Source organism: Sabethes cyaneus, chromosome 3 (genome assembly GCF_943734655.1).
Source record: "Sabethes cyaneus chromosome 3, idSabCyanKW18_F2, whole genome shotgun sequence".
Classification (NCBI taxonomy): Eukaryota; Metazoa; Arthropoda; class Insecta; order Diptera; family Culicidae; genus Sabethes; species Sabethes cyaneus.
This window is the reverse complement of record NC_071355.1, coordinates 228,470,478-228,485,874: the sequence shown is the minus strand read 5'-3', so window position 1 is coordinate 228,485,874 and position 15,397 is coordinate 228,470,478. Positions and strand designations below refer to the sequence as shown.

At 40.4% G+C, this 15,397-nt stretch overlaps 1 protein-coding gene across 1 annotated transcript; it reads right to left on the bottom strand.

The window, feature by feature from the left end:
• Positions 1-860: 860 nt before the first annotated feature.
• LOC128740839 (ubiquitin-like modifier-activating enzyme ATG7) lies at positions 861-2,064 on the bottom strand. The gene is given in 2 exon segments (XM_053836406.1): positions 861-1,400; positions 1,402-2,064. Coding segments are annotated over 2 exon segments (1,203 nt in total).
• Between the last annotated feature and the right edge of the window lie 13,333 nt (positions 2,065-15,397).

Here is a 15,397-nt window from a genome sequence, read left to right as displayed (position 1 = left end):
GTTCAGGAGGAAACAAAAAAAGCAAAAAATCGGGGTCGATAATCTGCTTACACGGCACGGGTGTTGGAGCCAGGCCGGAAACATAATCTCTGCTAGTGAACGTTGGCCTGGCCCTGTGGCCCGGGAAGGCCGTCAGCCGTCACGCCACCCGGTCAAGGTTTGTTTTCGTTGGCGGCTTTCAAACGGTTCAAGCAGAAGCTTAGTGTCATGTCGTCGGGTGTGATTAGGTAAATTTGTTCCTAACATCTAAATGGTGGTTTATAGGTTGGTTGTGATTAATGCTTTCTAGGCAATTTTTATTCACTGTTGAAGGTCTGGATGGAGAGCGGCCGAATACAAACAGGTTTGATAGAATCCTCTTTGGAGCTTAGGTTAAATTTTTGTCGAACGCGGTTGCTACTGTTTCTGTTTACGAAGTTGAGGAGTATTCGTTTAAAGCCTCTAAAACTTAAATAACAGACTGATTTTTATGATTTGATTTTGGTCACAGTGACCTTATGTGAATGTATTCAGATTGATCATAATTGGGGAAATATCGAAACTCGGTTGATTACGTTTCGGTCTACAGTCTTTTATTCGGCCATCATCAGATACTTATATTAGCAGAAATATAACAATGTTCAATCTTCATATTTTTAAAAACAAAATGACAAAACTCACAAGGGAGTGACATGTAAATTTTGCACGCTGACGTTTCGAATGAACGCGATTCACGCATTTGACATCTGTTAGTCCAACCTTGCGAACGAAATTTACGTAAATTCGAGTAATCTCGTCAATTAGTGTAGTTAGTGTATAATTCGGTAGGATAGGGCAGAGTATTGAAGCTTTACAGGTTGATTCAAACATGTAAATATTCTTTATTCATCATCGCTTTGAAAATCAATATCTTCTGCCGCATTATCGGTCAATTTTGAAACTCCTGATATATCTTCTAGAATTTTGCAAGAGTTAAGCACATTAATTATAAAAGCATTGCCGTCCTGCTCATATTTTGTCATTAACTGCTTCGAACAGGCGATGCATTCGGAGAATTGTTCCGTGACAGTGATGAGATGGTTGAAGTCGCTAATGTTGCCTCGAATTGAATGAGGCAAAACTCCCAATAATCCTTCCGGAACGTCTTCAGCTGGACCATCGAAATGCTGTAATCGATAATATGCTGGTGCAGCATCCCGGCAACTGTGTTGAAGCAGTGCTACAGCTAGTTCTACAGCTAAACTTGAAGCGATGTTTGATACAGCAGGTCTCGTAACAGTACACTGTTGATCCAAAGTACGATCTTTCACAGAATTTCCTGGTGCAACAATATCATTGCAAAAGTAACAACCCAATTTATATCCGGGTATCTCTATAAATCCTTTTATATCATTCGGTGGGGCTGAAACAGTTTTTTTTAGAACCATGCCGCATAACTAAATATGAGTCAAATCCAAGTGCTGCCGTAATCACCATCTTGCCATAAAATGCTGCTAGCATTGTAGGAAGCCAACGACTTTCCCTAGAGTCAGTGAGCAAAAATAGCACGTCATGTGTTTTTATCAAATCCGCCAAAACATTCAGCGTAGCATTAGTTTCGTCGGCCTGAGATTCTCCAACCGGATGTCCTGGCATAGGGATTTTCAGACAATAACCTGTAGAATTAATAGACGGGTGAATCTGCTTGATTCTTTCCGCAGCGGTGGATGCCTTAGGTTTTCCTCCTCGTAACGCATCTTCGTAAAAGAACAAACTCTGCCGAACAGGATTGGACAGAGAGACACGTCCATGGTCCACAAATGTGATGTGTTGTGCTCCCCAGGCCAACAGGGAACGGGCGACACCACAGCCGAGCGTACCAGCACCGAGTAGCAAATATTTCGTTTCGCGTATACTTTCCAGGTTCAGCTCCGGCAGCAATCTCCATTTCATCAGTGTTAAATTCAAATTTATCGATTGGTTGGCGAGAACTAACGGATCCATTGTTTTTGCCATGTCTGCCATTCTTGGCAATAGTTTCCCGTTGTCATCTGCTTCCCAACCAATCCAGGATGCTTCATTCAAATCTAAATCGATACATGGCATTTGTATGCGATAAACAATGCTGCTTTTTGGATCTTTTTGGATTCAGACGCAGTTGATTCGTTTACCAACTATTATCGGGCAGGTCATGTAAAGGTAGCCCAAAAGTTGTCGCAATATCCAACTCGGTTTTTCTCCTATAGAATAGTCACTATAACAGAAAAATGTTTCTTCCCAATCGATGTTCAAAAGATTGTTAGATTTATTGCTGTGTGAGATTGATTCGTTAAGTTTCAACACGCTGCAGGTCCTGGCATTGTAGATAAAAAATGGTACATGAATTTTGCTCAACTCAACCTCAAAATTAGATAAGCATTGCTCGCTAAATACAGTTTTCAACAAGCAGCATGGCTGGAAGCAACTGTAGCTAAGATCTCGTAGAACTGGAAATGCGAACCAGTAATAATACTTGTTCGTTTTGAAGTCCGCGAAGGAGAATATTGTGAATAGCATGATCTGTGAGCTGCAATTGAGTTTTTCTTTTGATAGGAGATCGCGATAGTGTTCGCCACCGATTTGTTTAAGCAGCTTATTTTTATCGGTGCTTCTGAATTCTTCAATAGTATTTTTATTTAGTAAAATTCCATCACAGTCTATATTTGATAATGGAATACTACCGTTTGCGGCAGCATTAAAAGCCGTACAGTCAATCTCAATAACAACTCGGGGGGTTGGGGCGCTGCTGACGGACGCTCGGATTGCTTTTGGAGAATCACTGAGCTTATCTATGTGCAATTTAACATCTGCCAATTTGTACCAAAAATTAGAATGCACAAATGATTTTAGAGGCACAAACTTTAAAATATTGCTATTATCTTCTTTCTGCATTTTATTAAATGTCTAAAAAATCAAGAAAAATGTGATTGCAATTAATTTGCGATGCCGATCACAGTACACTTATGTGCGTGAGTAAAATTTGTATGATCCTGTACTTACCGTAGGAGAATATAATCTTCGAGAATGGCCTGCGATGGTATTGAAGCGTTTCGTTAACTAGGAAGACTTTACCTACCAAGTTGGCTTAATAAGCAGTGTTAGTATTTACCTACAGTATATTAGAATAGAACTACCTCCGCATGCGGTAAACTTATAAACATATACATACTTCGCCTGTGTCAGATTCTCCAACTTCACAGACAAATAGATATAATAATTCAAAACAGGCCTCTGGTTAAACGCCAATTTGTCTTTATACCTATACCTATAAAAATGAATTTCTGTCTATCTGTCTGTCCGCGTGTTCCTTACAGACTCGGAAACCACTGAACCGATCGGCGTGAAAATTTGCATGTAGGGGTTTTTAGGGCCGGGGAAGGTTCTTATGATAGTTAGAGACCCCTTCCCTCCTTAAGAGGGGAGGCTCCCATACAAATGAAACCCAAATTTCAGCATAAGTCAAGAAATAATCAAGCAAATGCAACCAAATTTGGTATGTGGGGGTTTTTGTAGATAAGATTTTTTTCTATAGTGAATTGAGATCCCTCTCTTCTTTAGGAGTGGGGGAGGGGGGGGGGGTTCCTATACAAATGAATGTGGGACATGTGGGAGTTTTAGAAGGTAGGAAGTTCTTCTATAGTGTTCTGAACCCCCCTCCTTTTAAGACAGGGGGCTCCCATAGATTTTTTTTTATTTTTGATTATAGTCACTTTAACAGCTTGGGTCATTCGTGACTTCTGCGGGGTTGGGATTTGAACACGGGTACTTGGAGTGAGAGGCGTGAATGCTAACCACTACACGTAGTTCGACCCCTCCCATAGAAATGAAATACAAATTTCATTACATCTCGAGAACTAATCAAGCAAATGGAACCAAATTTGGTATGTGGGATTGTTTGGGGGCATGAATTTATTTTATAATTTTTATGATTGAGGAAGCCTGCAGGTCGCAGGCGAAATACGTATCTGTCAAGAATAAAATATACATAGTAGAATTAAATTGGATAAGTTTTCTTTTTATTTAATTTCCAGGCTCAATTTCTAGCCAAATCATTTTATTTGCTTCCTGTGACAGGAAAACCGATTGATAATAACTTTCTTTCTGCAAAAGACTTTGGTGTGATGAATTTTTGTTTGCGAGCTAAAACAAAATACTAGAATATGGCAATATGACCTCGCATAGGCCCTAGCCCTAGCCCTAGCCCTAGCCCTAGCCCTAGCCCTAGCCCTAGCCCTAGCCCTAGCCCTAGCCCTAGCCCTAGCCCTAGCCCTAGCCCTAGCCCTAGCCCTAGCCCTAGCCCTAGCCCTAGCCCTAGCCCTAGCCCTAGCCCTAGCCCTAGCCCTAGCCCTAGCCCTAGCCCTAGCCCTAGCCCTAGCCCTAGCCCTAGCCCTAGCCCTAGCCCTAGCCCTAGCCCTAGCCCTAGCCCTAGCCCTAGCCCTAGCCCTAGCCCTAGCCCTAGCCCTAGCCCTAGCCCTAGCCCTAGCCCTAGCCCTAGCCCTAGCCCTAGCCCTAGCCCTAGCCCTAGCCCTAGCCCTAGCCCTAGCCCTAGCCCTAGCCCTAGCCCTAGCCCTAGCCCTAGCCCTAGCCCTAGCCCTAGCCCTAGCCCTAGCCCTAGCCCTAGCCCTAGCCCTAGCCCTAGCCCTAGCCCTAGCCCTAGCCCTAGCCCTAGCCCTAGCCCTAGCCCTAGCCCTAGCCCTAGCCCTAGCCCTAGCCCTAGCCCTAGCCCTAGCCCTAGCCAATGTCGCGCTGCGATGCTCTGGAACCAGGTCAGAATCTAATCCAGAACCTAACGAAAAATATGGTCCACAATCTACTCCAAATCTGTTCCAAAATATGGTCCACGATATCTGCTCCAAAATATGGTTGCTGGCTTAAAATCTAATAAAATGTGGTTTGTGAATCAGGTCTAAAATTTTTGGTAATTAGAATTTGGTCCACGCTTAAATCTGGTCTTGGTCCAGTATGTGGTTTAAAATTTGGTCCCATATCTGGTCAAAAAATTGGACCAAAATATTATTCAAAACCTGGTCAAAATTGGATAAAAATGTGGTCCAAAATGTCACCTAGAAACTGATGGAGGTCCAATATCTGGTTCAGGTTCAGAATCTGGTCCGAAATGTGGCCAATCTAATTAAAAATAAATAGGGGAGAGACGTCTACATTGAGACACTTTTTCCCAAAATTTTTAAAAAATGTCTGGTGATAGCTACCAACGAGCTCTTTGTTCCATTTGAAAGGTATATCCTTCTAGTTGCCTGAAAAAAGTTTCAGTCGTTTTGATTATAAGCTAAATTAGTTACAGCCACAAATGTGAAGGTGTCTTTTTGTCTCACTGTTCCATAATAGGTGGGAAGAGTGAGACAACAAATACTGAATACTGAGACACATATTTGAAGTCATTTTAAAGTTTAAACCATATTTTTTGGTAATAAAGAATAGTTCAGAGGACGTACTGTGTATTGTGTGTATAAAGAATACATTATTGCTGGGTATGATTGAAAATTCCAACTATTTTCATATCTACATATATCTATACCTATAAAGAAGGATTTCTGTCTGTCTGTCTGTCTGTCTGTCCGTATGTTCCTTATAGAATCGAAAACTACTGAACCAATCGGCATGAAAGTGTGCATGTAGAGGTTTTTTGGGGTCAGGAAAGGTTTTAGTGATGGTTAGAAACCCCTCCCGCCACTAAGAGGGGGGGCTCCCATACAAATGAAACACAAATTTCTGCGTAACTCGACAACTAATCAAGCAAATAGAACAAAATTTGGCATGTGGGTGTTCTCGGTGACAAGAATTTATTCTATGGTAAATTGAGACCCCTCCCCTCTTTATAAGGGGAATTATAACTCCTCTCCTCTTTAAAAGGGGGGGCTTCCATACAAATTTCCTCATAACTCGAGAACTAATCAAGCAAATGGAACCAAATTTGGCATGCGAAGGTTTTCGAGGGCAAGAATATTTTCTATAGTAAATTAGGACCCCCCCCCCCCACTTTAAGAGGGGGGGCTCCTGTACCAAAGAAACACAATTTTCCTCATAACTCGAGAAGTAATTAAGCAAATGTAACCAAATTTGGCATGTGGGTGTTTTTGGAGACAAAAATTTTTTCTATGATGAATTGGGACCCCTCCCCGTTTTAGGAGGGGGGATCCTATACACATGAAATACAAATTTCCTCATAACTGAAGAACTAATCAAGCAAATGGAACAAAATTTGGCATGTGAAAGTTTTGGAGGGCAAGAATATTTTCTATGGTGAATTAGAACCCCTCCCCACTTTAAGAGGGGGGGCTCCTATACAAACGAAATACAAATTTCCTCATAACTCGAGAACTAGTCAAGCAAATGGAACCAAATTTGGCACGTGGGTGTTTTTGGAGACAAAAATTTTTTCTATGATGAATTGGGACCCCTACCCACTTTAGGAGGGGGGGCTCCTATACAAATGAAATGCAAATTTCCTCTTATCTCGAGAACTAATCAATCAAATGGAACCAAATTTGGCATGTGGGAGTTTTAGATGGCAGAATTTTTTTCTATGGTGAATTACGACCCCTTTCCCTTTTAAGAGGGGAGCTCCCATACAAATGAAATTCAAATTTCCTTATAACTTGAGAACTAATCAATCAAATGGAACCAAATTTGGCATGTGGGAGATTTTGGAGTCTTGAATTTATTTTACGATAGTTAGAGACCTCTCACCTCTGTGGTAGGGGGATATGGACTCTCATACAAATAAAACAGAAATTTTTGCGAAACTCAAAAACTAATCGAACTCGAGAAATTCGAGACTCTTCCATAAAACATTAGTCAATACAAGACCACAAAAACTGTCTATAGTAACACTAGATCATTCAGGACGAGACGGTCGCGAGTGTTGCCGGTGACTCGCCGTCGGAAGCGCCGCCCACTGGGGGGCTTGCAAAACTCGAGATTGTGACAAAGATCATCCGAGATTCATGATTCATGTACAACACAGGTTAATTTGTGGCAATACGAAGTTTGTCGGGTCAGCTAGTATTCATATAAAGGAATAATGTTAGTTATCTGACTTTTAATTTACCCTTCAGAATTCATTTCAAGTCACTTCATATGGATTGATTTACAATTTGATGTAAATTTTTTTTAAGAAATTCGCATGGAGTGAGCATTGTCTGTGTGTCTCACTATCCAAATAGGAATGTTTTATAAAAAAGTGAAATAGTGGTGTTAACAAACAATTCGATTGTTATAATTTTTATATTTTTTCTTTCATTACTTTGTGATGTCATGTAGTAAATTCAATTTGGATTAAATATGCGGTTTATTGTTGAAAATCACCTGCGAATGATCTCAATAAAATTTACTTTGACCCCCCAAAGAATGAAATTTGTTGAAAAATATATTGAAAGATCAACAAATTTTTCCCAAACTACATTATGTAATATAGGTTCATAAACTTCACTTTTCATGAAAATATCATGGATCTTGAATGCTTTATGGCGAAGTTATTCACGTTGTCTCACTGTCCCTGTTGTCTCACTGTTGACTACTCTCCCCTACTTAACGTGGACAGCGCCTCCATGGTTCAAAGGTACAAGTACCAGCGAGCCATATGGCCTGGCGGGTGTTGTGGGTTCGAATCCGGTTATAATCTTAGATTATAGCTTGGTTCGACCCATGCACCTTCCAGCATTGAACAAAAGGTAGGAGTCACAACGACAACTTGTTAAGCCCCCCCCCCATCACCTTTCCACGCTTTCCCCTCCAATCAAAAAATTCTTCAAAACTTTCCCCTACCGCCCCTTCATCAATTGTAGAACCACCGTTTCAAAAAATATTAACAAAATTTGGAACAAAATCTGATAAAAATGCAGTTCAGAATTTAGTACAAAGTCAGAATGGTAGGTTAAAATCTTAACAAAAATAATAAATCTGAAAAGAAGAAACAATGTCACACTACGGTTCTGCAAACACTGCCTATTGAACCTTCCTGCGTCGTTCGAATGTCTAAAGATGAAGTAAACTGAGAAAGGTACAGCTACGGTGGTAGATTTACTGAATCTCTCCATGTAAGCCTCACAAATCGTTTTTGTACACGTTCAATGTGCAGTTTCCATGGCAAGTGATAAGGGCACCAAACTAAAAGTAAGTATTTTGGACCATTTTGGCGCACCAACGAGCAATACAGCGACTTCAAATAGTGACGATATTTAGAATCTCATGTGATTTTAATGTTAAAACCAAGCTGCGAATGTGAAGGAACTTTGAAGATTGCAGCGGTGGGATGTACACTTGAACACTACACTTGATAGTTGCGATGATTGCACTGGATTGGTCTAAGTTTTTACTGCATCAATCAATAAGCACATCCAAAAATTGTTGAAGTCAGCGACAGTCATAAACAGAACGAATTACCGAACCTAACTTCAGATTGTCAAATTACAGCAGCTTGCAGCCGTCTTCAACTAGTAAAGCAACAGTGTTGAAAAATAATACAAACCGAAGTGGTCCCAAATTGCTACCTTGAACGTATTTTGTGATTTCTCAAACGTTCATGTGTTAGAGAGAATCAACAGCGAACCAACGAGACTGACGGCTGAAATGCTCCACATCAAAATACGAGAGCAGAGAGCGGTAAACCTACAGCGTGATGCGGCAAGCTTCTCCAATGCGTACAATGGACTGATAAACCAGATCAGATCGCTACATACAACCAAAGGCAGTGGAAGAACAGCGGTGATAAATAACGAAGATTAAAATCGAATAATTATTATGTGTCAAAGTATTTAAAATTGTAAGTCAATATTATTGTTTGTCGTATGGAAGAATATTGTTAATGTATTTTCTTTAAATATATAGTTCTGATGATGGCCGAATCGAGTAGGCAGAAACGTAAACTATAAATAAATGTTTCTATATCAAGTTTCACCGAAAAGTATCAATTTAAATAAGGAAATAATTGTTCATTAAACTGTTCTCGTCTCGGCGATTATGACCTTGATTACCGTTTCGGTCACGGTTGACTTCAGCACAATATTCCCGGTTCATTTTCATATTCTCACCTAACTAAACTCACACACATGTTACAGGTACTTATAAGCATAAAAATAGGCGTGCCACGGTATCGCAGCATATTCCGCGCATTGTTCCCGATTTATAGCTAATGAGTCGGCTGACTGACTTTTGGACCGATCAATTTTTCTGTGAGATATATGACGTGCCGGGAAGTGCGGTCTGTGCACCCACTCCAAGAAGGGTGACCACACCTAACCATTATTGATGTGAAGAAAAGACGCATCTCGGTGAGGTTGAGCAGAACAATGGACTTGAAGCGGTTTCCGGTTGAGTGGTTTTTCTGCGGAATTATGCTTTCTCAACTTGTTGTGGAGACTTCGTGACTAACGGTATGAGATGGGCGCGATTCGATCAAACTAATATTAGTGATTTTTGTTTATCTAAAAGTTGGGCTAAAACTTATTTCGTTAGGCATGTTAAATCAGCGATTATCCGAAAGTTATCCGTAAACAGTATCATCACGAGATTCACTAAAGCTAGTAACTACCATTTAGACAAAATTATGGTGCTTCCCGGAACGAACCCCCTTTTCGGGGGCTTTCAACATTTGCCAATCTCTTCGTATATCAGCTGCCTCAGCAGTCTAAAAGCATTGGGTGGAAGAAATCATATCAGCAGTTGCACAGGCAGCCAGCCAGCTCATATGCAGGAGAGATGATCGGTTTTATTGTCACTATTACGGTGTATTATGCGGTTGATGACAGCCGAGAAAGCCCTCCGAAATGGACTGGCAGCTGGCAGCGAACGAAGCTGACATCGCTCGATCTGATCCTGCCCGGATCCGGCCGCCGACGGCTTCGGCGACGGCGCTGCAGCTTCGCGGTCAATGACGGACCATTTCGGCGACACAATGGACGCGACGCGAAGAAGCGACCCGGCCATTATCATAATGTACAACACGACTGTCTTTCGGCGGGCGCGCACTATGAACGCTGACTTGATAAAAGTCACATTGTTTGCCATATTATATCATTTTGAGGTTTGATTTCTGTCCGTCTTCCTCACGACTTGCGGTCTGGGTCTATTCCTAGTGTACGGCTGAAAAGCACAAGTCGGAGATTAGTTTTTTGAAGATTTTCATATGAACAAAACGGAAAATAGTTGCCGGTGGTGCAGATAAGCCAACTTTATATCCTCGAGCTTTTATCCGGTGCTGTCTGTTTTAGCTGCCTGCTGCTGCTGCTACTCCCGTTATTGCCGTTGTTGATGATGACGATGATGAGGATGACGGTTCGTTACTAATGTATGCAAATTTGGACGTAAAATGTACTTTGTTTCAAAAGTCGTCGCATTATCATACACTCGGAGAAGATGGCTTCTTGGAACCCGCCAGCACGGGGCTGCGGCAAATGATTGGACCAGTTCTCATGAGGATGTCAACGGGAAAAATGCGAAGATTTCCCATGCTGTTCGGCAAAATATGAACCCATCATGCACCGTCACCGCGCCGCCGCTCTGCCACTGCGCTGGTCGGTCACACACAAGTGCTTGAACTGCATCTGCGCGAGATTTTATGGCGCTTTGTAAACGGCGTTCGTTGCCGTTTTGACAGGGAGGTCAAAAACTTGCGGCGGTGATGAAGATTTAAGATCTCTTCAAGAGTGGTCCGTTTCGTTTTCAAAGGAAGAAAAAAATCCTCTGGATGCTTTAGTTTCGAGTGAGGTGAAAAGTTTTTGAACAAATTGCGATTTTGTAGATAGAAAAAAAAATTGTTTTCTATATTGAGGTGCACTTTAGAAGTACGAGAAATGAACATGTAGCGCAAAGTGATTGTGGTTTGCACGCTTATAACTCAACCATTTTTCTATGGATTTTAGAGATATTTGCATCTACCGATCAGAAATTTTCCTAAAAATTAATTTATATAGCAAATATAAAAAAATTGTCGAATCACTATTGAAAAAAGCATAAATATTAGACATTGCCAAGAATGAACGAATCAGCCAAACACAACTCTTTTGCTTCCCAGGCCCGGTACGACAATCTTATTCACCTGCGGTTTCGTTTACTTTGATTCTAGAAAAACTACAAGGTGTACAGCCCTAAGAGTTGTACGAAAGGGTGACGTAGGACTATATCTGATCATTAGATCAAAGACTAATGTACACTGCATTTCTGGCATAAGTATGTTTATAAGAATCTGTGAGTGCCATTGTTTAAGTGACTGTTTAAAAGGGAAGAGCAAAATATTCAGATTCAATTCTTCATTTAATGCAATGGTGGCTTTGAAAACACGTGAACAGGGGTTCATAAGTACAATGCCTGCAACCTTTGAGACAAAAAAATTTCTTTTAAAAATCACTTGTGTGCATCATAAAGGTTGAAATTGTAATAAATTATCCTCCTACCACACGGGTGAGTGAGGGGTCTCAAAGCATCATAAAATAAATAAATTCAAAATAAATTCATGCCTCCAAAAAAACCCACACGCCAAAGTTGGTGCGATTTGCTTGATTAGTTCTCGAGTTATGAAGAAATTTGTATGGGATCTCCCCTTCTTAAAGAAAGCAAAGGTTCTAATCTACCATAGAAAAAATCCCCCCCCCCTGTTAAAAGACGGATGGGTCTCATTATACCATAGAAAAAATTCGGGCCTTGTAAAACCCCCACATGCCAAATTTGGTTTCATTTGCTTGATTGGTTCTAGAGTTATGAGGAAATTTGTATTTCATTTGTATGGGAGCCCCCCTTCTTAGAAGAAGAATGGGTCTCAGTACACCATAGAAAAACATCTTAACTCCAAAAACCCCCACAAGCCAATTTTGGTTCCTTTTGCTCGAATAGCTCTCGAGTTATGAGGAAATTTGAATATTATCTCCCCACTTCTAAAGAGGGGAGGGGTCTTAATTTACCATAGAAAAAATTCTTGCCTTCTGAAACCCCTGCATTCCAAATTTGGTTCCATTTGCTTGATTAGTTTAGACCCCCCCTCCCCTTTTAGAAGGAGAAGAGGTATCAGTACACCGTAGAAAATTATTCCTGCCTTCTGAAACCCCCACATGCCAAATTTGGTTTCATTTGCTAGATTAGTACTCGAGTTTTGAGGAAATTTCTGTTTCATTTGTATAGGAGGCTCTCCTCTTATTCCCCCCTTAAAATTACTCTTTTACCCCCTTAAAAATTGCTGGTTATTTTATCTATCCAACGACATACAAATTGTTCAGTTTCGTTCAGTAGTTATTAGCTTTAGAAATCTTTCATTCAAACGTTACACTTCTATTTTCCTTTTCACAAAGTGCTACCCTGTCCCAGTATAGTAAACAAAGACGTAGTCCTACGTCAAAAAGTAACCAAATCCATGCTTTCCAACAGGACAGGAATTATTTATTACCAGTAAACCAGGACCAAGTCCTGAAGGTAAACAATTTTGTAAAAATTCGAAACTATCCTCACTCTTTGATCGATGTTACTATTTAAACATTAGACCTAAACGAATTCGATGTTCAGAAAGTAAACAAGTTTGTAAACTATCCTTTCAATTATCCCCACCCTTCGATCGATCTTATCATTTGTTAATGTACAAATCTAGATAAAATTGATGTCCTGAAAGTAAACCGTTGTAGAAAATACGCACCTACCTTTCCTCTTCAACCAATCATATCGATATACCTAATATAAAAATTTTAACCAAGTTTTAGCTAAATCCGACCAATTTATGGGTAAACATTTACGAGTGTACGTTGCCTCCAACCCGGGTCTACCATTGTACCACCGTAACTACATAACATACTGCAAAACTTTATTCAGCAAAATTGTAGATAATAAACTAGTTCTACAAAACTATACCTATAAAGAAGGATTTCTGTCTGTCTGTCCGTATGTTCCTTATAGAATCAAAAACTACTGAACCAATCGGCGTGAAAATTTGCATGTAGAAGTTTTTGGGGCCAGGAAAGGTTTTAGTGATGGTTAGAGACCCCTCCCCCACTAAGAGGGGGGGCTCCCATACAAATGAAACGCACATTTCTGCATAACTCGAGAATGAATTTATTCTATGGTAAATTGAGATCCCTCCCCACTTTAGAAGGAGAATTACGACTCCTCTCCCCTTTAAGAGGGGGGGGGGGCTTCCATACAAATGAAATACAAATTTCCTCATAACTCGAGAACTGATCAAGCAAATGGAACCAAATTTGGCATGTGAAGGTTTTCGAGGGCAAGAATATTTTCTATGGTGAATTAGGACTCCTCCCAATTTTAAGAGGGGGGGCTCCCATACGAATGAAATACAAATTGCCTCATAACTCGAGAATTAATCAAGCAAATGGAACAAAATTTGGCATGTGAAAGTTTTCAAGGGCAAGAAAATTTTCTATGGTGAATTAGGACTCCTCCCAATATTAAGAGGGGGGCTCCCATACAAACGAAATACAAATTTCCTCATAACTCGAGAACTAATCAAGCAAATGGAAGCAAATTTGGCACGTGGGTATTTTTGGACGCAACTATTTTTCCTATGATGAATTAGGACCCCTTACCTTTTTAGGAGGGAGGGCTCCCATACAAACGAAATACAAATTTGCTCATAATTCTAGAACTAATCAAGCAAATGGAACCAAATTTAGCATGTGGGTGTTTTTGTAGGCAAGAATATTTTCTATAATGAATTAGGACCCCTCTCCACTTTAGGAGCGGGGAGGGGGGGGGGCTCCTATACAAATGAAATACAAATTTACTCATAACTCGAGAACTAATCAAGCAAATAGAATCAAATTTGGCATATGGAGGTTTTTGGAGGCAAAAATATTTTCTATAGTGAATTAGTACCGCCCCCCACTTTAAGAGGGGGGGCTTCTTCACAAATGAAATACAAATTTCGTCATAATTCGAGAACTAATCAAGCAAATGGAACCAAATTTGGCATGTGGGAGATTTTTGAGTCTTGAATTTATTTTATGATAGTTGGAGACATCTCATCCCTGTGGTAGGGGGATATCAAAAACTCAAAAACTAATCGAACTCGAGAAGTTCGAGACTCTTCCATAAAACATTAATCAATAACAAGACCACAAAAACTATCTATAGTAACACTAGATCATTCAGGACGAGACGACCGCGAGTGTTGCCGGTGACCCGCCGTCGGAAACGCCGCCCACTTTGGGGAGGCAACTTCCCGCAGAAATCACTACTGTCTAGGTGTATTTGTTTTCCTAGGTCTGCCTGGGTTTCCTGGAACGAGCGACAGTGAGTAAGGAGAGGATCGCGAAATGGTACTTTCCACAAAAAAGTTTTCCGTGATATTCAGCGAAATGTTGTACAGTCATGGCGAATATTACTATCCGCTTTCTGGCTATGCACTGAGGGGACAGGGGAGTTGTTTTCTACTTTACTGTGAGGAAAAATTGCAAATTTGTATATTAATCTACCCATACCTGGTAACTAATAAGCATTAACATAAGCAGCAAATCAGCGTATCTGGCATTTTATACTACACGCTTTTGTATATTTCTTTTTGACTGCATAGGTGTTGTAAATTGGCATCCAAAATTGTATTCAAATTCTTCGTGTCGGTAATTAGCTGTAAATTAGCATTGTCAGCACTATAAGAAGGTTATTAGTAAAGTAGCTGTATATTTTGCCAAAATAGCATTTAAGTAGCATTTAAGGCGACTTAAATGCTTATTGGCTTACATTTGAATAGCATTGGTGATGCTTATTGGTTACCTGTGATGCTTTCATAGTTACGTAACTGCCAAAATGAATCATCTAAGGTTGAACTCCTCAGAAACTTGCAAAACTCGAGATTGTGACAAAGATCATCCGAGATTCATGATTTATGTACAACACAGGTTAATTTGTGGCAATACGAAGTTTGTCGGGTCGTGTCCCATATATAACGTGGTTAAATTTTTCTCGGCTTGGATGGTACTGTAAAATGCATCAAAATTAAATAAAAGTGATCGAACCATCCCTGACCCGGGGTGCAAAAATCAAGATATATATTTTTATCACGAGCTGTTAATGGGTTCAATAGTATCAATGATCGTCATCCAATCACTGCGTCAATCGTTCGAATACTCCATTGGGCCTGTTTTGTTTTTCGCAACTGAACTCGAAAGTGATCTTCTTGAGCCGTTCGGTTCGATCCTGTGCGGTGATCGGTGAGCGACATTTACCGCGGTGGACAACGCACATGGAGGAATTCGCCTGGAGCAATGCACTAAATAATAAATCGCGTATCTCGTAAATTTTACTATTTTATTGATAGCCCAGCACGGGAGCTGTTTGTTTTTATGAATTTATAGCAATATTATGTAAAAACGGCTCCCTCAGAGGCCAGCTGGGCTGGGACAAACATTCGCGTATTTGCAATCGCGAGAAAGACGAAAATCAACCT